At 46.4% G+C, this 26462-nt stretch overlaps 11 protein-coding genes across 11 annotated transcripts; 5 read left to right on the top strand and 6 right to left on the bottom strand.

Moving 5' to 3' along the window:
• Positions 1-13: 13 nt before the first annotated feature.
• On the bottom strand, positions 14-337 carry VTP01DRAFT_8207 (uncharacterized protein; the record flags this gene model as incomplete). The annotated part of the gene is made up of 3 exons (XM_069387303.1): positions 14-130; positions 190-252; positions 310-337. Coding segments are annotated over 3 exons (208 nt in total), but the record flags the coding sequence as incomplete, so codon positions are not given.
• A 971-nt stretch (positions 338-1308) lies between these two features.
• Positions 1309-2700, bottom strand: VTP01DRAFT_8206 (uncharacterized protein; the record flags this gene model as incomplete). The annotated part of the gene is made up of 8 exons (XM_069387302.1): positions 1309-1463; positions 1529-1642; positions 1707-1788; positions 1864-2036; positions 2107-2273; positions 2358-2426; positions 2492-2531; positions 2589-2700. The coding sequence occupies 8 exons, from the start codon at positions 2698-2700 to the stop codon at positions 1309-1311; spliced, it is 912 nt and encodes a 303-aa protein (XP_069241084.1).
• Positions 2701-3513: 813 nt separating this feature from the next.
• On the bottom strand, positions 3514-7507 carry VTP01DRAFT_8205 (uncharacterized protein; the record flags this gene model as incomplete). Its single annotated transcript, XM_069387301.1, has 3 exons — positions 3514-4832; positions 4899-5805; positions 5873-7507. The coding sequence occupies 3 exons, from the start codon at positions 7505-7507 to the stop codon at positions 3514-3516; spliced, it is 3861 nt and encodes a 1286-aa protein (XP_069241083.1).
• An 811-nt stretch (positions 7508-8318) lies between these two features.
• Positions 8319-8813, bottom strand: VTP01DRAFT_8204 (uncharacterized protein; the record flags this gene model as incomplete). Its single annotated transcript, XM_069387300.1, has 1 exon — positions 8319-8813. One exon carries the CDS (start codon positions 8811-8813, stop codon positions 8319-8321), a length of 495 nt encoding a protein of 164 aa, XP_069241082.1.
• Positions 8814-8946: 133 nt separating this feature from the next.
• On the bottom strand, positions 8947-10040 carry VTP01DRAFT_8203 (uncharacterized protein; the record flags this gene model as incomplete). The annotated part of the gene is made up of 4 exons (XM_069387299.1): positions 8947-9211; positions 9337-9698; positions 9830-9901; positions 9984-10040. 4 exons carry the CDS (start codon positions 10038-10040, stop codon positions 8947-8949), a joined length of 756 nt encoding a protein of 251 aa, XP_069241081.1.
• A 948-nt stretch (positions 10041-10988) lies between these two features.
• Positions 10989-15097, bottom strand: VTP01DRAFT_8202 (uncharacterized protein; the record flags this gene model as incomplete). Its single annotated transcript, XM_069387298.1, has 3 exons — positions 10989-12310; positions 12375-13290; positions 13352-15097. 3 exons carry the CDS (start codon positions 15095-15097, stop codon positions 10989-10991), a joined length of 3984 nt encoding a protein of 1327 aa, XP_069241080.1.
• Positions 15098-16612: 1515 nt separating this feature from the next.
• On the top strand, positions 16613-17255 carry VTP01DRAFT_8201 (uncharacterized protein; the record flags this gene model as incomplete). The annotated part of the gene is made up of 3 exons (XM_069387297.1): positions 16613-16794; positions 16867-16963; positions 17022-17255. The coding sequence occupies 3 exons, from the start codon at positions 16613-16615 to the stop codon at positions 17253-17255; spliced, it is 513 nt and encodes a 170-aa protein (XP_069241079.1).
• A 326-nt stretch (positions 17256-17581) lies between these two features.
• On the top strand, positions 17582-19118 carry VTP01DRAFT_8200 (uncharacterized protein; the record flags this gene model as incomplete). Its single annotated transcript, XM_069387296.1, has 5 exons — positions 17582-17614; positions 17679-17789; positions 17903-18187; positions 18249-18285; positions 18337-19118. The coding sequence occupies 5 exons, from the start codon at positions 17582-17584 to the stop codon at positions 19116-19118; spliced, it is 1248 nt and encodes a 415-aa protein (XP_069241078.1).
• Positions 19119-19261: 143 nt separating this feature from the next.
• Positions 19262-21080, top strand: VTP01DRAFT_8199 (uncharacterized protein; the record flags this gene model as incomplete). The annotated part of the gene is made up of 7 exons (XM_069387293.1): positions 19262-19420; positions 19481-19859; positions 19918-20073; positions 20336-20406; positions 20568-20646; positions 20721-20864; positions 20923-21080. 7 exons carry the CDS (start codon positions 19262-19264, stop codon positions 21078-21080), a joined length of 1146 nt encoding a protein of 381 aa, XP_069241077.1.
• Positions 21081-22080: 1000 nt separating this feature from the next.
• On the top strand, positions 22081-23013 carry VTP01DRAFT_8198 (uncharacterized protein; the record flags this gene model as incomplete). Its single annotated transcript, XM_069387292.1, has 4 exons — positions 22081-22111; positions 22178-22427; positions 22491-22857; positions 22921-23013. 4 exons carry the CDS (start codon positions 22081-22083, stop codon positions 23011-23013), a joined length of 741 nt encoding a protein of 246 aa, XP_069241076.1.
• A 1324-nt stretch (positions 23014-24337) lies between these two features.
• On the top strand, positions 24338-26436 carry VTP01DRAFT_8197 (uncharacterized protein; the record flags this gene model as incomplete). The annotated part of the gene is made up of 4 exons (XM_069387291.1): positions 24338-24698; positions 24765-24977; positions 25049-25983; positions 26047-26436. 4 exons carry the CDS (start codon positions 24338-24340, stop codon positions 26434-26436), a joined length of 1899 nt encoding a protein of 632 aa, XP_069241075.1.
• Between the last annotated feature and the right edge of the window lie 26 nt (positions 26437-26462).

The raw sequence follows: 26462 nt of genomic DNA, 5'->3' as shown, positions 1-26462 counted from the left end.
CCTCCCTCTGCACCTTGGCTGTAAACGCGCTCGTGCGCACTAGCAGCTTCTTTCACTTCGTCTTCTTCCGCGGCGCCGTGGTTGTTGCCAAGAATTTGGGAGAAAACTGAAGAGAACATGTTCTTGTCATCTACGACGTTTTGCGTGAGCTTATCATTCCTTTTTGCATATCCTTTTATGCGAGCATACCATCGTTGTCCGATTCACTGTGGGTGGCGGCGTAACGGGTAACAGCTTCGTGGTTGACGTTGCCTAAAGTTCCTCAATAAGCTACATGACGGTTGCGACGATACGTGTTCTAGACGATACCAAAGTAAGAAGCAGCTTCGCCTGACATGGCTAAATAATTATAAAGAACCACAAGAAAAGAAAACAGGAAAAGAGACGCACGTCGAGGCGCGCCTAAATATTCGAACCAAAGTGGTTTCGTATGCAAGGTCGGTGCCCTGCAGGCCAATCAGAGTCTAATGTACACTAAAACCAATGTCGCACAACACCCATTTACGACGTTTCGCCCGCTGCATGGTATCCACCATCTATGCTTGCCGTTCTAGCGCGAGCAAGATATAGTTACAATCGTGTCCAAGTATGAGATCACAAAGTCGCATGTCAAACAAACTCTTTTGTTATCTAATGTCGCATATCACCAAAGCTGAATCAGTCATCATTGTTGACATTAGAGTCTACGTATAGTCACCTCTCGGGAAAACTACTCGGAAAAGGTAGTCATGAAATATTGACTCGATACAGAATGAAACTGCAAGGCTTCTTAATTAACGGACTGTCCAGCGATCCGCTAACTTTGCTTTTGACAACTGTTCAGAGTCGCTCCATAGGGTTCAGGTCGGGCGAGTAGGTAATAGGGAGGTAGACAATACACTTTTAAATGTTTTCGATTTGAAAGCATCCCTATGTACTGTAATCATATTCTCGGTCTCCTCTACATTAACTACACATGTAGGAAATTACTGCCGTCCGAGAATATCTTATGCGCACAAAGTCCAAGTTTTCAGATTGGACCTGGCAAAGGACGCAAATCAACAATTTTCCATTAAACACGAACATGTAGTTAACCGTGAATTGCGAGGAAAAGAAAAAATTCTGTATGTAACGGCCGTGTCGAATATGCACGCGAGTCTTAACTATATGGAAATTTAGATTCCAAGGAACAGAGAAATGAATCGCGTCACACGCGCAAATAATGCTTGACAATGCAAAAGGGATAATTACTTAGTATTAATATATATATATATATATATAGAGAGAGAGAGAGAGAGAGATCACTTTACAGCATATGTTGGAAAAACGTTACAGATCATTGTCATTATTCGAGAAATGCTCAATTATCTTTTCGAGGGCTGCTTTCTTTCTATCGACACAGAGATCATCGAGTCTTGCGTGTACCGTATCAGAAAATCTTGATTCGACCGTGATTCCGTCCGCCATAACTGTCAACACATCGCCTGGTGAAGAAAAAAACTGTTAAGGAATGTAAGATTTGAATACGCGTTTATGTATATATTCGCACCGTTCAAAGAAGTTTCTTGGATCGCCCTGATATATGCTTCGACGCAAAATGACATCGGTACCATACCGAGTGCGCCTGCAACGTTCCGTGCAGCACCTTGAATCATTGGAGTGTCTATTCCCCAACTCATGTAAACAACTGTACTTCGCGTTAAGCATAAGTGCAAACAAAGCCGTACCAACGAAGTGCGGAGCAACAACGTTGACCCTAATATCCGTTGAACGGAATAAGCTTCCATAGCTTCGTGTCAATCCAATAATCTACGTAGAACCGCAGCCGGTGGTTATTGTTCATTCGTTCGGGCCCTGGAGGCGGATATATGTATAGTAGCTTACACCATGTTTAGAGGCTGTGTAAAGTGGCGCCAGGGGTGCACCGCATAATCCAAACACCGAGGATGTATTGACGATGCATCCTGATCTACCGTTCTTGAGAAAATGCTGAATTGCCAGCCGGTTCGCTTTTGCCGTTGCAGCAAGGTTCACTTGCAACGTCCGGTAAATTCCGTCTTTTTGTTGTTATTTTCGGTTAGAGCCTAATGTATGTGATTTTTCTCCTGCTTTTCTGCTGCTGTGTACCTTGCTCTGAATCATCAATGAGGTCTGAGGACTCTAAAATGCCAGCCACTACGATTACAATGTATATCGGTCCATTAAACTTGTCTGTCGCTGTCTTGAAGAGCATCTCTTGCGCCGCCCAGTCCGTGATATCGCATTGGCAAAACACTACCCTCGGGGTAGGCAGGCTAATTGGTTATTTAGAGTACGAGTGTCGCGTGATGAACTGGTTACTTTTTTGCCGCCAAACTTTCTTGCCGTGTATGTACTACCTCGCATTCAACTGATTTTCCAGTTCCTTGCCTCTTTCCTTGTTAGTTCCTGAGAAAACAACGTTTGCCCTGCATGTTTTCGATCACATAAATAAATACAGTGAGTATTATACAAACAGAGACTATAATTTTACCCCAATGCGAACAGTTCTTGCACAAGCGCTTTGCCGATCCCTGTAAATGTTTTGGTGTAAGCGCGCGAACGGAAATTTTCAGGTCATAAAAACTTGCCAGATGTACCGCCAAGGATCACGCCAAGTTTCTCTTGCAGGGACTCCATGTTTTCGATAAGCAACAGATAAAGCGACGTAGGCAGAAAAAAAGAGCGAACGGATTTTCGCATATACGCGATTTATGGTTTATATCGAATGAGGGCAGGGACTGAAAACAAGGTTCAGGTCACAGCCCGGATTTTGCCCAAATTCGGGAGCAAACTGCAATGAATTTACCATGAATACAACAGTCGGACAAAAAACCTTGCCGGGGGTCAGCAGCAGCAGCAGCAGCAGACGGCTGCACCCTGTGCATCGACTTGAAGTGGATTATTGACAAAGAAAACGCAGCAGAAGGCCTTATTTCCTGCTTCAAGTCAATAGACAACAGTCGCCGGGAAAAGACAGCGAGGAGGACTATCATGCAGCTCTCGTCATTTTTCCGAGGTGCAAAGCACTGGGAAAGATCTTCAAATTTGGAAACAAAGAATTTACTCCTCACCTGGATATCATTTGTACCTGCAGCTGCTCATGTACGGGCTATCAAATCATCGTGGGTTTGATGAAAGTTCTATACGTTTGATCACGAGTACTTTTAAAAGAAATGAAAGATTTTGTCGATCCCTACCCTCAGGGTGGTCTCTTTTAAATTCTTTTATAGACACGATTCTATTGTTACGATATAGCTTTAATGCCTCCTGTCAAGTTGAGCACCGCTCATTTTTTGTAGATCGATTTGGAAGTTTTCTGTATATAAGCTTGATCGGCCGCAAATCCTTCATCTAGAGTTCTTTACCGCTTTCAGGCAAAGCGTTATTTAACTCAATATATATCTATGGTATTCAAAAACAGGCATGGTGCTATAACAGTATACAAGTTTATATGTAGGAAATACAGTTGAAATTGATGGAAACAGAAGATGTGAAAACATGGCGATCAATATTTTAGGTAGCATTGAGTGATTGTTGTCGAACAAGGTCAGCGTATACGCCGTTGAGCGCCAATAGCTCGAAATGGGTTCCCTGCTCGACAACGCGGCCGCCCTTGATAACGCAGATAAGATCAGCGTTTTGAATGGTCGAGAGTCGGTGCGCGATAGTAATTGTCGTCCGTCGGCCTTCGCTGATAATGTTATCGATAGCTTGCTGTACTAGTTTCTCAGATTCGCTATCTAGAGCAGACGTTGCTTCATCCAGCAAGAGCACCTTTGGTTTGCGAATAAGTGCACGTGCGATGGCGATGCGCTGCTTTTGACCACCAGAGAGCTGCGAGCCCTTGTCGCCAACTCGCGTCGCATAGCCGTTCGGCAAGCTCGCAACAAAGTCGTGGATGTTAGCAGCGCGTGCTGCTTCCTCAACCATTTCTTGAGTGACTTGTTTGTTCTCGTCCATACCGAATCGGATATTGTCACCGATAGTAAGGTCGAACAATACAGGTTCCTGGCCGACCAAAGCCATGTGGCTGCGCAAGTTGCCCAGAGTAAAGTTCTTGACATTGTGTTCGTCCAGACGGACAGTGCCAGAGATAGGATCGTACCAGCGTTGGAGCATACCAATGGTTGTTGATTTACCGCAACCGGAAGGACCAACAAGTGCAATCGTCTGGCCGTTCTTGCCTTGTAAATTGAACTCACCATCGAAAATAGGGACATCGGGGCGAGCAGGGTATCTAAACGTAATGTTTTCAAATGATAGGTCGCCCGAAACTTTAGACGTATCAAGTTCGAACCCTTCAAGATCGGGATCGATTTCCGGCTTTCGTTCAAGAACGCTAAAAGCAGCAATGGAGGATATTTTCGCTTTTGCGTACGTAGCAGCAAAAACACTAGATTTGCCGACACTCTGGACCATAATAAGGACGGAGAGCAAGCAAATGAATAACGTGTTGAAGGTGATAATTCCGTCGTCAATGAATCGCATGCCTGCATAAAACGCAACAGCACCTGCATACAGGACAATGCCCTGCAGGAGAGCATATGCGACAGATGCAAGGAACGCTTTGCGGCGGGCGAGACGGTGCGGGCGTTCAGATGCTTTTTCGTACTTGTTTTCAAAGTAGGATTGTTTGCCCAACGCTGCCACTGTGCGAATCTCCTTGATCGCTTCGCCTGCTACCTCGCCGCTGTATTCGTATGCCTTTGCCGTCTGGTCTTCAAATCCTCGCTGTACCTTGGATTCGTAATAGCAGGCAAAGATGATGAATGGTGAAAAAGCCAGCGTAATAAGGGTCAATCGCCAATCATGATAAAACGAGATAATTAGGCCTAAAAGACGCACGAAGAAGGGTTTGAGCACCAAGTAAAATATGCACCGCTGTGATCAACGTATACCTGTAACTGCAGTGCCAACAATTTGTACAATGTCGCCCCAGACTTTGGTTACTAGCTCGTTCACATTCTTGGAATCAATTGCAAGCTTGGAGGTTAAGGCGCCGACGCTGTGGTCGTCTTGGTCAAAGTAACCGATTTCTTGCTTCATATATGCACGGAACACCGCAGCTCGCAAACGCTCGGTATACCGCTCACCAGCGATTTCAAATGTCATCGTTTGTGTGCAGTACCCGATGAAAGCAATGATAGCGAATATGAGGAAAAGGAAAGACCAAAGGTTTGCACCTTCCATTGGACCCGGCGCAACCTGATCTACAGGTGCTACCAAAGCACCAATGGCTCTGGCAATAATGTAAGCAAATGCGGGGAAGATAGCACCGGCTATCAAGGCACCAACTGAACCAATAAATAAAAGAGGCCACTCAGAATGCATCTGCTTGATGACTTTGCCGATAGCTGCCTTTTGCTTCGCTCTCCATTTGCGCTCGGCCTTCTCTTTGGCCAGTTTCACTTGATAGGCATCAATCGATGATGCTGTGCTCACGCGTGCAAGGTGTGTCGAGGCTATTTCTTCCTGCTGCTGTTGATCTTCTTCTTGGATCGTTTGTTGCGCAGACAGTACTTTTTCGTCGTCATCAGCGAATATTTCTCTCTCTTCCGTAGCACCAACTTGCTTTGTTGCAATTTCTTGCTTCCTGACAAGCTCAGCGTATACGCCGTTGAGAGCCAGCAATTCCTTGTGGGTGCCCTTTTCGACCACATCGCCCTGCTGCATAACAACAAGCATGTCTGCGTTGCGGATGGTCGACAGGCGGTGAGCAATAACGATCGTCGTTCGATCAGCAGCAGCGGCATCAAGTGCACGCTGGACAAGGCGCTCGGATTGGGTATCTAGAGCCGAGGTAGCCTAAAAATATTGAAATCCTAAATTAGCTTATAATTGACAAACCAGAAAAATGCAAGCACAGTTTTACCTCATCCAAAAGCAAGATTGGCGGATTTTTCAATATTGCGCGAGCTATGGCGATACGTTGTTTCTGACCGCCAGAAAGCATCGTCTGACCGACGATAGTGTCGTAACCTTGAGGCAACTTGGAGATGAAAGAGTGACAGTTAGCCTTTTTGCAAGCGGCGATAATTTCTTCTTGGGTTGCTTGGAATGGTGTGCCCATGAGCAAGTTTTGGCGGATAGTCATATTGAATAGAACAGGTTCCTGGCTTACAACGCCGATTTGGCTTCGCAACCAACGGAGGTTGATATCCTTTACATCATTTCCATCCAAGAGGACTTGACCTGCAACGGGGTCGTAGAATCGCTGCATAAGCTGGATCGTCGTGGATTTGCCCGAGCCGGACGGACCGACGAATGCAACGGTCTTGCCAGGTTCAACAGTAAGGTTCAAATTCTTTAGGATGGTAATATCTGGACGTGTAGGATAAGTGAATTTGACATTACGGAATTCAATGTTGCCAATGATCTTTTCAGGTACTTTTCCCCTGTTGGAATCCGGATCGATATCTGGCACGCGGTCAATCACTTGGAAAATCCTGAACGCGGCGCCGCATGCTGTCGAGATTGCTGATAGGTATACAGGCAAGTTCAAGAGTGACATGGCACCGAGCAGCATACAAAAGAACGCAACTAGCACCATGGCAGGCTTGATGTCACCGTTGATAACGAGTTTCGCACCGTACCAAAAGGCAAGACCGTAAATGCCAAACAAGACAAACAAAAAGCTGCCAGTACCGACGCCAAGGATGATACCTCGACGCACACCGGCCTTACGAGCCTTTACCAATTTTTCTTCGTACAATTGCGAGAACCGTTCCTGAAGTGAAAAGGCATAGACTGTTCGGATGCCAGCAAACACTTGCTCCGCGATTGAACCGGCGTCGGCATATGTATCCTGAACATTTTGCGTGCTGCGGGTCACAAGATAACCCATTCCAGCGCCAACGATAGCCAGTGCTGGCAGTGTGGCGAGGACGATAACGGCAAGGCACCAACTGGCAGCAAAGGACATGATGAATCCTATAACGAATGCAGCGAGTGCGCGGATAAGCATCCCAAATTTCTCCGAGATACCGTCCTGAATAAACTGCGAATCGGCCGCTAACCGAGTAGTAAGCGATCCTTCTTCGGACTGATCAAACCATCCCATATCTTGGCGAAGAATGGCATGGACATATGCTTGACGGATGCGCCGAGTCTGTCGTTCACCTGTAAGCACCCACAGACAGTTTGCAATGTAGGCGAGGACAAGGATAATTGTGCCCAGATACACAAATACAAGCACAATCGGCTTTGTAGCGTCCGATGCTGACTTGCCGTCGTTGAAGGCATCCATGACCTGCTGCACGAACACACCAAAGAGTACAATGGCGAATGGCTGTAGGAGACCGACAAGGAACGAGCAAATACATGCAATAGCAATGAGGAATTTGTCCAAAGGTGTAGCGAAGCGGAAAAGCTTGTGCATAGGAACACTGCGTTTTTTCAACTTTTTGCTGGATTTTTTGGATGATGACGAATTCTTTGGTATCAGGTCATTGTCGCATTTCTCATGCTTGATGATAGTATCTGCCGAGGCTACCGTCGAGCCTTCCATGCGTACGATGGGCTGCTGGAGGAAGGAAAGCCAGGTGGTTCTCGGACCCTGATATGCCCATTGCTGTATTGTTGCTTCGGTTACACCAGACTCAAAGTCCACGTTTCTTCATTTTCGGGGGATCGAGTGTCATCTTTTAACCGCCCGGATCGTGATCCCCGCGCACGTACGCTTTGCTCTTTCAGAAAAATCCTGAGATGGCCACATATATCATCTCATTGCAATCCATGTATTTCCATATCATAATACAATCAATCAAATAAGTAGGAATGGTCGATGCATACAAATTCATTGGAGGTTCTTCTTTACGTGAATAATCGCAGAAGTAAAATATAAATGGATTTTGTTTTGGATGGCAAATTTGAAACAAGATATACGTAAGAACTCCTATGTATATTTTAATTCAATATGTAAGAAAGGTATTTACAAATCTTGACTTGGCTGTTTTCTCTTGTCTAACGATTTTGATTCAGAAACTCGAACTGGTGCTCGTCGACATATCGTTGAGTAGAGAACAACTCGAGTACATATTAATGCTCACCTTGGGACAGTGTCTGCCATACCATCAGTCCTGAGTTCAAAGGTTCTCTTAATGCGTGCGTGGCATTATCCTACAACTATGGAGCTAGGTAGTCCGCAAAAGTTTTGACTTTCGGTAAACTGTACAATATATCAGTCCGGAAATATTAATTCACTTGGTGTAAATGAAAGAAAAGAATAGCTCAATTGTTTTGGCTTGTCTTGTTATCGTAGGTTTACAAAGTAGGGAGGGTGTCATGATGTCAAGTATGTTTACATCCTGCTTCTTTTGTTAGGTATAAATGATGGTGGTAAACCTACTGTTGAGCGCAGGTCGCTTGAAGGTTGGGAAAAAGAAATCTTCATGCTCATATATTCGACTTGGTCTTTGTAACATGAGCTCTTTAATCTTCCAAATTGTCTCGATAAGAGGTATCATTGCCACAAAGTTTGCGTCGCGATCAGGATATTTGAGCCGACTTAACCGTAACAAACGACAGACGTAACCGGCGGGGCAGTCCATTGTTACAAATGTAATCTTTAAACCTGCAGCAGGGAATACAACAGTGAATGGTGGTATAATGCTTTTAGGAAAACATACTTTCTTACCCATCACAATAAAGCCAACTGTAAGCATTTCATGGTGTCGTGACGGGTTGTTGACCGACAGTTTGTAAAACATATCTCTGAGGACCTTTGGGCATTTCAGCCTGGATTCGAGGAGCTCTTGTGTAGTGTCACTTGAGGTGAATCGCCCTGCTTCTGCACATCCAAACTCATCCAGCATCTACTTGTAGAGGATGTCGACTTTTCTGCCTGTCAATTTTCTTATCAGTACATCCTCTCCAGGAATACCTCGATTCATGTTGCGCCTTTCGGAGGTCGCGCTGATAGTGGCAAGTATTTACAATAAAAGAGGTTTAAGTCCTCTCGTTATCGCTTGGTGCACCTAGTTCAAATCGGTCTCCTTGAAATTGCTCGTTGCACCAGTATACCGCAGAACCAGAATGCGCTTGCCATATGTTGCACCGTAGAGCGGCAGTGCCTCGCCTTCCATGTTCGACGACATCTCCTCCAGAAGGCGGTGGACGTCTTAATACAGCCCGTCCTCGGCTGCAAGGCCTTGGACCTTGCTCGTCGTGCTGATCACCCGCATGCTGCTGTATCGTACCGACTTCCTTTTGACTAGCTCAGCGAAAGAACTCTTGACATCTTTCGTTAAGCAACCCTGGTCCTCCAGCGTTCGTTGTACAATGCAATGAAGGGATTACTGCTTGGGAGCGCGCGTATGGGCCCCTCCTCTTACATACGCGTTCCATGTCTGTCGTGAGGGAGGAGCCGGCGCCTTGCCCTTGCCTTTCGCTTGTATCTGTGGGTAGTCGCGCTTGCAGTGTCCTGGCTCCTTGCAATAGAAATACTTGGCAGGTTTGCGTCGGGACGGTCCAACAATAGCATCAAGCTCTATGGACACTACTTGATCCGGCGTGTAGGGTGCCACTGCGGTTGGATGGGAGGAGGCGGACGGCCGCGGTTGACCCTGGTAAGTGTACGAGCTGTAGCGGGACATGCTCTGAGCGAACTCAAAAGCGGTTGCAGTTTCGTAGCCGGCCTCCAAGGTTGAAGGGCGTTGCAGATGGAAAAGGCCAGTGGCTGCTGGGTGATCAAGATCGACCTTAAGGACGCATATACAGCGGTCTCGATCCACAACAGTTCAACTAGGTCTGGGAAAGCGACTCGTACAAGAGAGATTAGTGGAAGCAACGAAACACCTTCGTTCACTTATCAATATATGTGGCCACTAACCACAGTCGCTCGTCCACAGAGACCTGACAATGAAGCATATGACGTACTTTGGACATATCCGGTACCTTTTATCTATGAAAAGAAATGTCAGCACGCTCTTCTGATTGTCGTGGTTCACATTATACGCACGAGCGAAGGTGAATTTTTCCCTTACAGAACTGCGTCGCGTGCAGTGTAGCAAAAGGTATAGCAAGCATGATATCGTTGGCATCCCTCTCAGCGAGAACCTCGAGACAAGAACTGTCTTCCTGAAAACACTGGAAGACCAGAGCAAGTCATGGATCTCACGAAAGAAGCATACGAACGTTCTCAAAATCAAGGGAATAAATGCCGGTATTGCTTGTGTGAACTCATTTTCATAGTGGGCAACATATCCGGCCGTCAAGCTTGGCTAGACCACCTAAGAGCCGATCTTCTCTTGAACGAAAAAGAGCAAATATTACAATTCATTTGCAAAAGCTGTAACGCGTTGATAAATCACATTGGAAAGATTCGTATATTCACACAATAAATTATTAAGCTTTCTGGAAGATATACATGTATCTTCGAAAACTTGGAGTCACATTCCAATGGCTGAAGGGTTACTTGGAAACTGTAAGACTTGGATTAAATATTGTATCAGCGAGACCTGAGATTCGGAAACAATGTAAGCTAACACTGTTGACATCCATCCAGAAGCGTACTAAGACAAGTCTTAATCTTGCACAGATTGTGAAAAATAAGCCACGCTTGAAGAAGTACCGGAGTTAGTTCGATCGAATGGCTTGATGGACAGACATACAAACTTGGTTGGAACATGGTTTCCGTCAGAAAACCATTATTCAATAATATAGAAGGACTTGATGGAAACGAAGGATGTCTGCATTCCATCGACGATCTGGAGGTCATACTTTCGGCTGCAAACAGTGTCATCTATGTTACGAAGAAAGTCTACCTGAAAGACTGGATGGAAGCAATATGAATCGCAACGTTTTGATCAATGTCAAAACATATCTGACAGTTAGTATGCATCGCTTAAATTTCAGTTCGAGATTGCAAATAAAACAGATAAGACATGTAATTGAGATTATGTGCTAGGTAGTGTACATGGAGAACAAATTAGAATACACAAGATAGAGAAGGAGAAAGTGATAGAGGAGGTATTTCAATCTATGGTTTTCTAGTGTACGTTGAGCGATTGTTGTTGGACTAGTTCGGCGTAGACACCATTGAGCTCCAGCAGCTCCCAGTGATTTCCTTGCTCGACAACGCGTCCATCCTTGACGACGCAGATAAGATCAGCATCTTGAATAGTAGAGAGACGATGGGCAATGGTGATAGTAGTACGGCCACCTTCGCTGATAATGTTATCAATAGCTTGCTGTACGAGCTTTTCGGATTCACTGTCCAAGGCTGAAGTGGCTTCATCGAGCAACAAGACACGGGGTTTGCGAATCAGAGCACGAGCAATAGCGATACGCTGCTTTTGACCACCAGAAAGCTGAGAACCCTTGTCGCCAACACGTGTGTCGTAGCCGTCCGGTAAGTTGGTAATGAACTTGTGGATATTGGCAGCACGGCAAGCTTCCTCGACCATTTCTTGAGATACTTGCTTGTTCTCGTCCATACCGAATCGGATATTTTCACCAATAGTCATGTCGAATAGCACAGGTTCTTGACCGACCAAAGCCATGTGGCTGCGCAGGTTGCCCAGAGTAAAGTTCTTGACATTGTGTTCATCCAGACGGACAGTGCCAGAGATAGGATCGTACCAGCGCTGGAGCATACCAATGGTTGTTGATTTACCGCAACCGGAAGGACCAACCAATGCGATTGTCTGGCCGCTCTTGCCTTGCAAGTTGAATTCGCCGTTGAAGATAGAAACATCAGGACGGGCAGGGTAGCGGAAAGTGATGTTTTCGAACGAGATATCGCCATGGATACTAGAAGACTCAGGCTCGATACCTTCCAGTTCAGGGTCAATGGATGGCTTGCGGTTCAAGACTTCAAAGGCAGCAATGGCAGAGTTCTTGGCCTTGGCGAAGGTGGATGTGAAAACACTACCGCGACCGACACCTTGAGCAGTGATAAGAATGGTCATCATACACACAAACATGTCTTGGATGTTCTTGACGTTGCCAATGTCGTAAAGACGGATACCGGCATAGAAGGCGACAGCGTTGGTGTACATCATGATACCCTGGTGCAAGGCGTAACCAATAGAGGATTGCCAGGCTTTCTTCATAGCAAGTTTGTGAGGATGATCGAGAGCACGAGAGAACTTGGTTTCAAAGTGGCCTTGCTTGTTGAGAGCAGCGACTGTGCGGATTTCCTTGATAGCTTCACCGGCGACTTCACCGCTTTGCTCGTTGGCCTTCGCAGTCTCGTCTTCGAAACCACGGTGGATCTTGGATTCATAAGCTGTGGCACCACCAATGAAAGGACCCATCAAAAGCACGATAAGTGTAAGAGACCAGCTGTGTACAAAGGCAATAACGAGACCTGTATAAAACAAATGGTCAGTAAAATATATATGCACAAGAGGTATTACAATAAGAGAACGTACCAGTGATACCAGAGGCAGTAACTTGAGTGATATCACCCCAGACCTTGGTAACCAATTCGTTGACGTTCTTGGAGTCGATAGCCAACTTGGAAGTCAAGGCACCCATGCTGTGATCATCTTCATCAAAATATCCAATTTCTTGGCGCATGTATGCATCAAAGATGTAACCACGGAGACGTTCAGTGTAGCGTTCACCAGCAACTTCAAAAGAGATGATTTGCAAGCCGAAACCAATAAGCGATGCAACACCGAACATGACAAAGCAGAAAGCGTACAAATTGGCACCTTGCATAGGACCAGGAGCGACATCCTTGGGGTTGACCATGAGAGTCATGACACGACCAAAGATCAAAGCAAAGCAAGGGAAGATAGCACCAGCAATGATAGCACCGACGATACCAGAACCGAGCAATGGCCATTCGGAGCGCATCTGGCGCAGGATATCGCGAATGGGTGCCTTTTGCTTCATACGATCCTTGCGAGCTTCCTTCTCCTTGCGCAGTTTGAGCTCAAAGGCGTCAATGGATGAAACGGTGCTCATGCGGACGAGATGGTCAGAGGTCGTATCCTTAATAGCATTCTCAGCCTCGGCAAGTTTTTGCTGTTCTTGAGCAACGGCAGCCTGTTCTTGCTTAAGCAATTCTTCTTCGTCAACGTCGTCGTCCTCGGTAGCACCCGTTTGTTTGGTGGCAATTTCTTGTTTCTTGACGAGATCAGCGTAGACACCACCCAGAGCCAAGAGTTCATTGTGTGTGCCTTGTTCGACCAAATCACCGTGTTGCATAACAACAATCAAGTCAGCGTTGCGGATGGTGGACAGACGATGGGCGATAACGACCGTGGTGCGGTTAGCAGCAGCGGCATCCAAGGCGCGTTGGACAAGGCGTTCGGATTGCGTATCGAGGGCAGAGGTGGCCTAAAGTAATAACAAGGTTAGAACATCTTGTTAATATGCAAGGTCAGCTAAAAATGCTTACTTCATCAAGCAACAAGATAGTAGGATTCTTCAAGATAGCACGTGCAATGGCAATACGTTGCTTTTGACCACCGGAAAGCATACCACCGTGTTCACCTACAAGGGTATCGTAGCCTTGAGGCAACTGGGAGATGAAAGAGTGGCAGTTGGCTTTCTTGCAAGCTTCAATGATTTCTTCGCGGGATGCTTCGTAGTCGATACCCATGAGCAAGTTTTGGCGGATAGTCATGTTGAAAAGGACAGGCTCTTGGCTGACAACACCGATCTGATCACGGAGCCAACGGACGTTGATGTCCTTGAGATCCTTGCCGTCCAAGAGGACCTGACCTTCCAATGGATCGTAGAAGCGCTGAATAAGCTGGACACTGGTTGATTTGCCTGAGCCGGAAGGACCAACGAAAGCAACAGTCATACCGGGCTTGATCTTGAGCGAGAGGTCCTTGAGGATAGGCACATCAGGGCGAGTGGGATATCTGAACTTGACGTTACGGAACTCGATCTCACCAATGACCTTTTCGGGCTTGGCACCTTCGTTTGAGTCAGGATCAATGGTAGGAACACGATCGATAGTGGAAAAGATCTTGTGGGCGGCACCGCAAGCGGTAGAAACGGCCGAGAGGTTAGGAGGAAGTTGGAGCAAAGACATGGCGCCGATAATCATGGAGAAGAAGACGACCAGGACGGTGGGACCATCCATTTGACCCTTCAACATGAGCTGGGCACCGTACCAGAAGGAGAGACCGTAGGTACAGAACAGGACGAACAAGAACAGACCGAAACCGACACCAAGGTAGGTACCACGCTTGACACCGACTTGACGAGCCTTGACGAGCTTGGACTTGTACATGCGGGAGAAGCGGTTCTGCAGAGAGAATGAGTACACGGTGCGGATACCTGCAAAGACTTGTTCAGCGATGGCACCGGCTTCGGCGTAGCTGTTTTGGGTTTCGAGGGTGAATTTGGTAATGAAATATCCAATTGCACCACCTACACCGGCTAAGATGGGCAAGGTGGCGAGAATAATGACGGCTAAGCGCCAGCCTTTGACGAACGCGATAACAAAACCAGCAATGAAGGCACCGAGCGATTGGGCGAAAACACCAAACTTTTCGGAAATGCCGTCCTGGATGAGTTGCGTGTCGGCTGCGAGACGGGTTGTCAACGAACCCTCCTCTGCCTTATCAAACCAGCCAAGATCTTGACGGAGGATAGCGTGTACGTACTTTTGACGGATACGGCGTGTTTGGTTTTCACCGGTAATGATCCAGAAGCATTGAGCAATGTAAGATGCAACAAGGGAGGCAGTACCCATATATACAAAAATGAGGATGGCGCTGTGTACATAAGGAAGAAGGGGACCAGAGACACCAGACATCATGGCTGCTGACAGATCACCAAGGAACTGACCGAGAATGATGATGGAAGCTGGTTGCAAAGCACCGGAACCAATGGAGCAAATAGCTGCGGCGAAGATCATTAAAAGTTCCAGTGGAGTAGCGAACCGAAACAGTTTGTAGATCGGTACAGAAGGCTTTTTCTCCTTCTTTTTCTTCTTTTTTTTGTCTTTTTCGTCGTCTTCTTTAGGTTGCTGGATAGGCATCGATTCGCTTATATCTGAAATCGAGTGCTTCTCGTCCATTGTTGAGGCGACGGCGAGGTGATCTTTATCTTGTTCAGGATGATGATTGGTGGTGTGCTGGCCATCTACAGTCTGCGAAGACCGCGTAGATGAAACTGACCCAGGCATGGTCAATGAATAATGCAATTAAATGGAGATATAAGGATCGTATCGTAACGAAAGAAAAGGCCGTGATCCATCCAAACCTTCGAACATTTATAACTCTCGAAGTCGCAGCAGAATGGATGGTAACACATGAAAAACACTCGTTCGCTCGTTGATTTTTGCCACTTCCGACATCACGGTTACCGAACGGCGCCCGGTGAGCCGAGCGAATCACAGAGGGTATCTAGGATAACTGCGCGCAATTTCACATTCGGCGCACTGCCCGGGTGGCCTTTTTTTCTAAAATCGTCGGCGCTGCGTCCGGATGCTGCCCTTTTGTGAAATGTCAGGCTCCCTTTCCGGCCCGCTGAAATTCCTTCCTCGTTTGACTCAATCGGAATCCATAACAAGACTCAGTACCACACAAGATCTGCTCTATTGCCGAGATAAGCAGGTAACAGATTCTGGGATACATGTTCTTTTTGTTTGCCTACTGGGCCACTGTGTGAGGTTGAAAAGAATATAACGCTGCTGGATCAGACAGTCCAATTTGTTTGATCCGCTAATACTACGCGAGACACCGATTCAGCCATTGGTAGGTGCTGCGCAACAAACCGTCCGCAACGAGCGCCGATAACAAGAACGACAGGACTCATCCAATCTCCTTTTCGGGACAGCTGCGATATAACCTTCCCGGCGATTCTTACCTCAGTTATCAATTGTACTCCACTCACCTTGTTTCCAGAGCGTTCGCCTCCAATAAAGGAAATCTTGCGCGTTCGCCTTTAAATAGCCTACGTCTTGATCGATAGAGCTAATCTCCCATTTTTACAGGATATATCCTTAGCATCTAAGAGACAATTTGGCCGTTATAAATTCTTCCAGTTTTGTCAAAGCAATGACTCTATCGTAGAGAATGCCATCTTTGGATCAGATCACGCAAACTCATCTGCGCTGGAATGTGCTCGAAATTCACAGAAATCGCCACTCGAATGTTTTGTTTTTCCATCTGCGTACATTTGTCCAATTTTCGATTTGGTAAATCACGAAGCAAATGATTGATGTATCTTCTGTACTCCTTCATCCGGCCAAATAATCCACCGGCTTTCTTGAATTGCATACTTGATCTGCTGTAGAAACGAGGGCTTAGTGTCTGAGATTATCTGATTTCGGCAATAGAGAGCGCGCACGACTCTGACTACTTCTATGTGGATTGTCCCCTGTCTCTGTGAACTTTACATATACGTGGTCGCGCGTTCCTGGTACCAACAGAGTAGCTTCATAGTGCAAGGATCCGTGGCAACAGGATAGTAAATCAAGCTTTCTTATTCCGCGCATCATCCTTGAATGTTCACTTATTCCGCAAGCCACACTCAGCGGCATTATCAACGATGCATGAAAAAACCCAATCTTCTTTTCTTTAGCAGCCCTGCGCCGCCTTTGCAATACGATGTCCTCGCACGAGGTAGGCATTTCCACCCAGAAGGACTAAGCTTGCCTGACATTTAACAAATACAGGGATCTACGCGTTCGAATTTAATGTCCACATTATTGGGAGCGCTTGATCTACAAAACATGCACATGGACTCGTTCCAAAACGATCGGCAGCAGGAGGAAGATTACGACCCTGCAACTTTTGTGATGCCGGATTCAAGATGGAAACGCCAACAAAAGTTTGAATTTTTCCGAACACCAGCAATGCACTACTTGCCACCAGCAGCGTAAGCATCGTAATCGAGAAGAGATCAGTGTATGAGCCGTAAGCAGACTGACAGATAGAATATATTTATTAGACAACGATGCACAAAGATGTATCAGGAGCTGCAAGCTGATCAAGACTTTTTGCGTGAATTGCACACGCTCTGGCAGAAGAAATTGGAGCAGCTTCAGGTACGTTACTGTGGTTTCATGTACACTCTGACTTGATCTTATACTATTTTTTTTCTAGAAGGAATACGCGATGCTGATTGCCATGACAAACATATCTAACGAAGAGATTGCACAGCTGTTTGCACAGGTCCTACCTTCTTCAGCACCTGAACTCTCGCCGGAAGGCACACCTAGCAATATCAGCGAAGAATGGGCTAGAGAAAACGATGATCCCCTAGACACCAGACAACAAGCGGAAGACCAGCTAGCACATCTCCTCGCCAGCCTCGCTGATCAAGGTCATGGCTCATAATCTCATTGCTCTACATTTGTAAATATTGGATATCGCACTGCTGCTGTCGCATTGTACATGTAACATATATATGCACTTGTATGGATCAGCCAAAATCCAGAAGAATCAGGAAAATGGGAATGGACGCAAGAATACAAGTAAGACCAGCTTTCCTGCTGAGCAGAGGTAGAGTGTGTGTGTGTGTGTGAGAGAGAGAAAGCGCCAAATTCCTTTGACCGTTCCCTCTGGTCTAAAGTCAAACAAGGCAAGAATAAAAAAAGTTTCCGAGCCTTTTCTCTTGCAATTCTTTCCACATTTTTATTTCTTTTCTTGTCCCATTGCAAGCGATGATCGCAGCGCAGCTACGACAGCAGGATGAGGTTAGGAAAACCGCACGCTCAGACAAAAAAGCAAAACGAGAATGCTCAACTAGCGGCGACCTAGGTGAAAGCGCGCAGAGTTATCAAGCAACGCTACGAGCTTCAAGCTCAGTTGGGCAAAGGCAATTTTGGCAAGGTGTACCTTGCAATAGACAACCACGACATAGGAAGAAAGGTATTTATTTCATATCTGTATATACCCTTCTTTGTTCTCTTGATCTTATATATACACATGCATATTTATATCTTCTCTTTTTTTGTCTGGCAATGAAAAATTTGGGTTGCTAGGTAGCCGTCAAGGTGGTAGACACAAGAACGTTTCGAAGCAAAGATCAGCAGCAACATGCAAACAATGAAAAAGCTATCTGTGAAAAGTTGTCACAAACATTAGAGCACAAGAACATTGTCAAAGTATACGATGTGTTTCTAGAGTACGACAAGATCTACGTCGTCATGGAGTATGTGGAAGGCGGAGAGTTGTTTGAAGAGATAAAACGACGGAGAAGACTGGCGGAGCCAGTGGCGCGACGATATTTTCGCGAGATTGTCGAAGCTGTGGCCTTTATCCACGAGGTAAGGACGAGTGCAGAGATGTAAAACTAAACCACTGCTGCTTATTAACATGATCATCCAGAATAAGATTGTTCACAGGGATTTGAAGCCTGAAAATGGTACGACGCGATTAATTGTTTTGATAAGCATGTCTCATTCGATTATTTAAGTACTTCTCGATAAGCAGCAATCGATACGGTTATGTGATTTTGGATTCGGCAAATTTTGCGAACGGCACAAGACACTCGAAACGTACTGCGGAAGCCCGTTCTACGCCGCCCCCGAGATGGTGACAGCAACGCCGTATCTTGGACCGCCTGTAGACATGTGGAGCTGTGGTGTGATCCTGTACGCCATGTTAGCCGGTTCTCTGCCTTTCCAAGGCGAGGACATGCAACATCTATTTCGGCGAATAGATGAAGCCAAATTCGAACTTCCACCAAACATCTCTCAAGAAGCCGCCGATCTCATCAAGCGACTTTTATGCAGAATACCATCGGCGCGCATTACTGCACGCGACTGCCTCGCCCATCCCTGGCTTGCTGAGCCTGCGATTGAGCCATCCCCGAGCCCCTCTCTCTGCTCCGCAAAGACTACTGTATCCGCAGGAGCGCGGGTTGGTGGAAAACAGCAGCAGGCGGCTACAAAGACCAACAGTAGCAACAAAGCAACATCTTCTTCTTCCTCCTCCTCTTCACCCTCCTCGTCTTCTTCTTCACCATCTTCCTCTGCTTCTTGCTCTTTATCCGTACCCAAGAAATCACGCGCGTCTAGACTGCTAACCCGCATGTTTGCAAAGAAGGCACAAGTCGCACCGGCAACAACGACTTCTTCGCCGTCGTCGCCTTCGCAGTCCCCTAAAAAGCGAAACAAGATCAAGGCCGTAGAGAGCAAAATGGCCAATAGAGTGAAAGGTTTCCTCAAGTCTGCGTTTCAGCGACGTATCGCTTAACTATGATCACTGCTATTCTTACTATTGTTATTTCCCCGCGCACACACATTTATACATTCTGCTAATTCCCAAAACACGCTTCCTTGCCATTTTTGAAAATCGTATAATTTTTTTTGCTTCTTTTTTGGTCTTAAATACACAACATGAGTTTCATTTGCAAGCGATCATTTCAAACAAGCGCGCGATTGTGTCAACGAGTGTTTGGCTGGGGCCGCACCGAAGCATTACCGTTAAACAATTGCAACGTCGAAACCCTTAAAAAGCCAGTGTGCTTGAGTGAGCGGCCAGACTATGCACTCCACGTCAGTCTTGTCAAAAATGGATAACAAAGTTCTCGTTGGCTGACCTCTTAACATTTTCAGAAGCACGACACGGTGACTCACGTGGCCACCGGCTGGGCATATTCGCTTGTGTGCGTCAATGCTAAGAAAATATACGGTTTTGGATTGATCGGCGATGCGAAAGAACCATTGTTTGATGCTGGCAGCAGCAGAAACTTCCGGATACAGTTAATGGCTTGCGGCAGGGAACACTCGCAGTTTGTGGTGCGGGAAGATGATGGAGGAAAGACGCATCTGTATTCCCTTGGCAACGGGATGTACGGCCAGCTGGGCAACGGGAAAAGCAAGATGACAGATCCAGGTACCCTGGTCTATGCGCATGAACCGACGAAGATAGAAGGTTACCAAGGCAACATTACACACATTGCATCCGGATTGGATCACACAGTGTTCGCCACAGGTTCCGGAAATGAAAATGGCAACTCTCTGGCAGACAGCGCTAACCAAAATCACCGTAGATGCCCATCAACTTTATGCAATGGGTTGGGGTGCAGATGGTCAGTTGGGTCTCGGCCAAGGTAGAACAAGTGATGCGAACGTGCCGGCATTGCTGCCCTGGACAGCACCCATCAAGAAACTCGCAGGTTCGACGGATTTCACCTTGGCACTGACAGGTGAGTTACTTCCTTCCTCCTTACATATATACACGCACATCCATACACACAATGGAGGGAGAGTGAGATGGGACAAAAGCGGCAATACATGTGGACGAAAGGAAGAAACAGACGGAAAAAGATTGCCATCTCTCCTTCTTCCATCGCCATTGGCTTTTCATCTCGCGCACTCTACTCCCATTCTCCTCCTCCCCCATCCTGCACAAGCGACATCCCCCCAAATGGGCTAAGCTTAATTGTTGGCGCTTGCATTGATATATAGAAAACGGAGAAATGTGGACATGGGGTAACTCAGAGTACGGACAAGGCATGACAGGCGCGAAAATCGACAGGGTATGGGGGAACAAGAAAAAGTATGATGTGAAGAAAAGATTTGTAGAATCACTCCTCTCTCTCTTTTCTTTCCTTTTATTTACATTGGAAATGATGGGAAAATGCTGAAAGGGGGATAATGGTGATGATGATACGAGCCGAAGCACACCCAAACTGTTTAGATTCTTGAACCTGTGCGACTGGATGTAAACAACGTTGTTGACATGGCAGCCGGTGGACCGTTTTCTGTGGTGTTGACAGGTAAGTAGTTATAAAACCAAAAGGACGAATAGGAAGGTTTATGGATCAGCAATATGCTAAACAAACTATTACAGCCGATGGATGCGTGCACACGTGTGGGTACGGCGTCCTCGGTCTAGGGGCCGATGTTTTAGAAACACTCACGCTGCGCAAGGTACCTGGCCTCGCAAACGTCAAGCGAGTGTTTGCTGCAACGGACTACGCAGCCGCGTTGACAGGTGAGAGCGCAGCAAGGCCAAGTAGGGGCTTTTACACTGACGCAGCATATTGTTAAAGCCGACGGCCAAGTATACGTGTGGGGACTGAACGGAACAAGCGGGCGATTAGGCCTAGGTCACACTGATCATGCTTTTACACCGAGTCGCCTTGACATTGATTGTCCGATACATAGTTTGGCGCTGGGAACACATCACGCTCTTGCCATTTCAAAATAACAGCAATAATAAATAAAAAAGGGAGCCGTAGCACCCGTTTCTGTCAGGTGGACCGGTTTGCGCTATGCAAGAAGGATGGGCGGTGGACTATTAGATGAGCTGGGTCTCGTGATGGCGCGAATGCTAGGCGTTTTCTTTTTTCTCACTCTCTCACACTTTTCTATATTTTCTATATTTACATTCCGTTTAATAAACGTTGTTTAGGGGGAGGAGCGCGACAATAAAGTGAACAAGGATGCAGGGTATAGGAGTAGCAGCAGTGGTAATATAGTAGTACAGTGGGATGGGACACAGCGTATCGGTGCCGCGCCCGAACAAACAGTTTGGCGTAGCATCATGTGTGTGACAAGACAATGCGTCATCCAGAAAATCGGCGCCTCTCGTCATTTTGCTTTGTTGCATATTGGGGGTGGAAGGGCTGCTACCTTTCTGGGCCACATGATCTTGTAGGTTCGCCTTGGAACAAAGGACTCTCCATTTGCCTTGGATCATTACTCTTAACTAGAAAAGGAAGATATATGGTAGGGGTTTAAGGAGGCTAAAGGCATACTAAAAAAAAGAGAGAGAGAGGGAAAGAGAAAAGAAAGAGAGAGGCAAGCTAGCGAAGGAAGAAGAAAAAGGAAAGAGTGGGGTCAAGGGACAAAAAGAAAATAACAATGATAATAGAGCGCCAAGGGCAGGTGATCAAGGGGGCTTCGATCCACACTCACTCACTGCTCTCTCTCTCGCTCTCTTGTCAGGAGGGGTGGGGAGCAAGGAGACGGGGTTGTTCGAAACCCAAAGAGGAGTCTTCTCCGGTCCGTGCATGCTCCACAGCTACACAAGTACGAGATTGCAGCTTGGTGAAAAAATTGTTGCATGGCATTTAAATGGAACAACCCCCAAATTTGCCTTTTTCCCTCTCTCTCTTTCTCTCTCAATCTTCCTTTTCTTTCTCAACTTTTTCTTCCCTTTCTTTCTTCCTTTAATATACTCGGCCCTTTCCCGCCCAACCTCCAACATGACGCATAAACGATCCCGCCATGAATCTGGTATGGATGCAGAAACCCACCCGCGCAACACTAAGTGGAGAGCCTCATTATTCGATGTGCATAAAGTTCCGTTCCAGATCCATCCTTCCGGCGCCATCACATCTCCCAACGCTCAGGCCTGCCGCTACGACTCGTCGCTGGGCCTCCTGACGAAAAAATTCATTGCACTTTTACGCTCAAGCACACATGGTGATCTCGATCTGAACCGTGCAGCCGCTCAACTCAAGGTGCAGAAACGACGCATTTATGATATTACAAATGTCCTGGAAGGCATCCATTTAATTGAAAAGAACAGCAAGAACCATGTCCGGTGGATGTATGCAGAGAATATTGTACCACGTATTATATCGACTATGTGCCACTAAACAATAGGTTATAGTGGTGGTAGTTCCTCATCATCATTCTCGTCCTCTGCAGCCTCGCCAGCATCCACCTCATCTAGTTTATCATCCACAACCGACGAATTGGAACACAGACTCGCTATGTTACGGAGCCACAACATGTCACTGAAAAGGCAGTACGACCATCTCAACGAAATGAAGCAGCAAGTAGATCATGAAATTGAGCGAGTGCTCAAGCGCCACAAAACCCATTGCTACCTAACGCTCGACGATCTGGCACGCTTCGAAGTCATGTCTGCTACGCAGCAAGAAGTATTTGTGCTAGTGAACGCTCCCTACAACACCGATATCAATGTACGGCAGAGCAGATCGGCCGCTGGTTCGGCATCACGGCCAACTGTCAAGGTGACTATTATTTTACCAAGAGTGGATGGGCTCATATTTACATACCCTCGTTCGACCGCCTAGACAAAATGTTACATCCGCGTTCCTGAACACTCGACACAGCCATTGCGCGTAGTATCTTTATCAACACGACATAGCTCCCATCAGCATAGCTGAGAATTTATCTTTTACTCCATTATTCTCGCATACATACATAAACCTTTTTGCAATCAAGATTCTCTCATGTCAGGGCAACTCCTTTGTGAGTACATATCGTCATCGGTCCACCCCCAAACCTTCTGAGGATCGCGTGGACTTTCAAGAAACGGGGCACGAGTAGAATAATAAGCGAGGCTAGGGAGGGGTGCACCCTACAGCTTTCTCTTCTTGTCTGCAAATTGCTCCACCAGTATCATCGGCAAACCAAGGGCGCATCCCAAAGTTCATAGTTCTTTTCGATAGACAGCCCCTTCTTTCTAAACTTTAGACATTTTTGGAGGGCATTTAAGGGAATGATCGACATGCTTAAAAATTGGGGCCCATCTGTCGGTTAACCACAGCGCTTGTTTGCCGATATATATTCAACAGTCAACGTGATGAAAGGATGTATCCTAGTGCAGAGATATGTTTGCGAAAACAGCAGCCAAAAAAGTGTAGATGTGTGCGCGCGCGCGCATTTTCTGACTCTGAAAGTCGCTGCTGCTTGGATAGGGGATGCACCCGCCCACCTGCTTACTTGTTTCTTGCATGCAACAGGTTCCACTGCCGGCCGCCGCATCTCCAAAATGCATATTATGTATCTCAATTCTAGAGTTGCAGGGCTGATATCCTGTATATCGATCAATGTATCGATTTGCATGATTGTAAACGCTCTTTTGTGAGGAAGATATGTAGTAGAATTTTGAGGATTGCATCGGATCATGATTTTCAATAGTGTAAGCATATCGCCTTGATCTAGTTGCATAAGCTATCCTATTGGATAATGCGCCGCCTTTTCGCTGAACGCTCTATCTTTACAACATCATTTTACATTCACCATACGATAGTATTCTTTCGAATTCGAGTAATCATCGTTTTAGTGTTTACTACTCTTTTAGACTTGATGAGACTGCTGACCACAGTAAGTACTATATGGTATACGTAATCTAAATGCTGCACGTGCCATGCATAGAATCTTACCGTGGGGGCTAGACACACCCACACACGCGCATAATCTTTATTCTTTTTCAACAACAACATATGCAACCAGAGATCTACAGCCGCAGCAGCAGCGTGTTGCTTTTTGCTCCCGACTGCAGAATATACTTGCATAAGCGTTGATGTCTCAATCGTGAAATCGCATGTGAAAGAGATAGCGATTTATCGATGGAAAGAGTGGAAAGAAGGAGAAAATGCCGCATTTGCGTACGATGACGAACAGATCACATTAAGGCCTCAAAAAAATCGCGCAAACCCTTGCATTGACCTCTTTTACATTTGATTGCTTCCCTATTTATTCGTGATGGTCAAGGATAACAACGGCGACGAACAAAATGCGTACACTGAGGATAACGACGACGACGAAGAGGATCCCCAAGCGCCAATAGCGCAACCAGCAATCCATTTCAACTTCCCGGAACGCCCTCAAGTTCCTCCGGAACCGCTCATCCTCGATCGCGACGATCTCGGCAGTTTCGAGTTTGAGGATGAGCTAGATCAACAGTGGTTTGTCTCACGACTCGTTGCACGGTTTCGAGAAAAGAAAGATCAATGGCTATCTGAGACGCAGGCAAAGCCTAAAGCGAGAAACGCAGCAGAAGTACCGTTTCTTGTTGCCACCTTTAGTTTAATATATGGAACTTACATGCTTATCCGATCGTTGGGTTTGTATCCTCGTCAACGATTACTTGATCGCTAGACGATCTAACTGGAGACTTTTTTTCCTTAAGCAATCGATGGCTGGATCGTGGATCACGCACACTGGGATGGCACTGGTCATGCGTACGACAGACATCCTCGCGTGTATCTCGGGACACTAGAGTTGGTTCTTATATCTACCAGCATCTCTTTGGGTATTTGTAACTGTGTCATGCTGATCGCCAGAACACGGGTCTATTTCTACTTTGCTTCGAAATGGTGCCAAGTATTTGCGTACCTGCAAGGTAAGATGGGTGCACATCTGCATGTTTGTATTATGTTTGTGTAACGTCACCTTCTCTCGGACCTTCAACAGCTCTGTCGTGCTTTGCAACCGTGCTCTGCTTTCTGCAACGTGGACTTGACATTACACGCCAAAACCCGGAATACATATTTTCTCGTGGACTTTGGAGCTGCATATGTGGAGGAGTCCTGGTAACGATTTCCGGGTTTGGATTCACGATCGATTGGCTCCTGTCGTATCCATACTCGGATCTTTCGCTGGTGCTCAAGGCACTGGTACTTCCGAGCATAATGACTTTTGGATACGTTATCGTGGGTGCTCTCATGTTCATGCATCTCGAAGACTGGACCTACAATGAATCATTGATATTTTGCTGGACAGCTGTGACGACCATAGGCTACGGAGACATTGCACCTGTTTCCAATCCAGGCCGCATCTTTTTCTTGTTCTACACTGCAGCCGGTGTAAGCGTCGTGACGTATTTGCTTCTATCCATACGTGCCGTGTTTTCTGGCAAGTCGTCAAGTATCATGAAAGTCAACTTGATGCGTGTCCAGTCCTTGCGCGACTATTCGCATAAACAGCGGCAGAAGTGGATCGATCGCCAGCAGCGTAAACAGAGACAGTTGCAAGAACGAAACCGCAGCGCACAACAGTCGATATCACCCGTTCGCAACAGATCAAAACGCAGTTGGACAGACGTCTCCGTGAATTCCTCGTACCCAACTGTGCCACTGGTTCGACCGCGATCGTATTCTAATGCATCCATATTAAGCAACTATACCTCCCTGTCCGGTTTGCTGGGTGATAAGGATCGGCAAATTCTGGTTCAGGTCATTACACACTCTGGAGTACTCCGCATGACCGTTATTTTGCTGCTTAGCTGGTTCGGAGGCGCTGCTTTGTTCTGCTGGTTAGAGGAAGATTGGTCATACTTGGACGGAATATACTTTGCATTTGTCACTCAGTTGACTATTGGATTCGGCGATGTCGTCCCTCGCTCAGCGGTACGATTATATGCTTTGCACATACATATTCATCCTATATTGATACCTGATTTATTTATTTAGCTGACTCAAGAATTCTGGGTACTGTACATTATCCTTTCAATTGCTGTTGCAGCGTACATTATCAGCATTATTGGAGAAGTTCTAGTTCAAAAGCTACAATTGGAAGACGATGTAGACGAGACAGCTTCCATGAACAGCGACGCGGATGTCCCTGCTTACATTGCTCTAGCTCAAGGTTTGGAAGACGAGGCAGATGAAACAGCATATCCGCCAAAATCATCGCAGGCTATACAAGTAGATCGCCGGCAGTCCTACCGAAGGGCCTCTGTTCCAAATATACCCAGCGATGAAGAAGGAGGATCCTCACAGGAGCCCTTTTATCCAAATAGCCGGATGCCTCTTATTTATCAACATCGCGAGCAGCGACGTAGATATGGTTCCCTTCGCTAGCAGCCCCCCAAAAAAGCAATTTTTAA

Source organism: Rhizomucor pusillus, assembly GCF_041956525.1.
Source record: "Rhizomucor pusillus strain CBS 183.67 unplaced genomic scaffold VTP01scaffold_5, whole genome shotgun sequence".
Taxonomy (NCBI): domain Eukaryota; kingdom Fungi; phylum Mucoromycota; class Mucoromycetes; order Mucorales; family Lichtheimiaceae; genus Rhizomucor; species Rhizomucor pusillus.
Note: the sequence above shows the minus strand (reverse complement) of the source record. Positions and strands in the feature narration are given on the sequence as shown.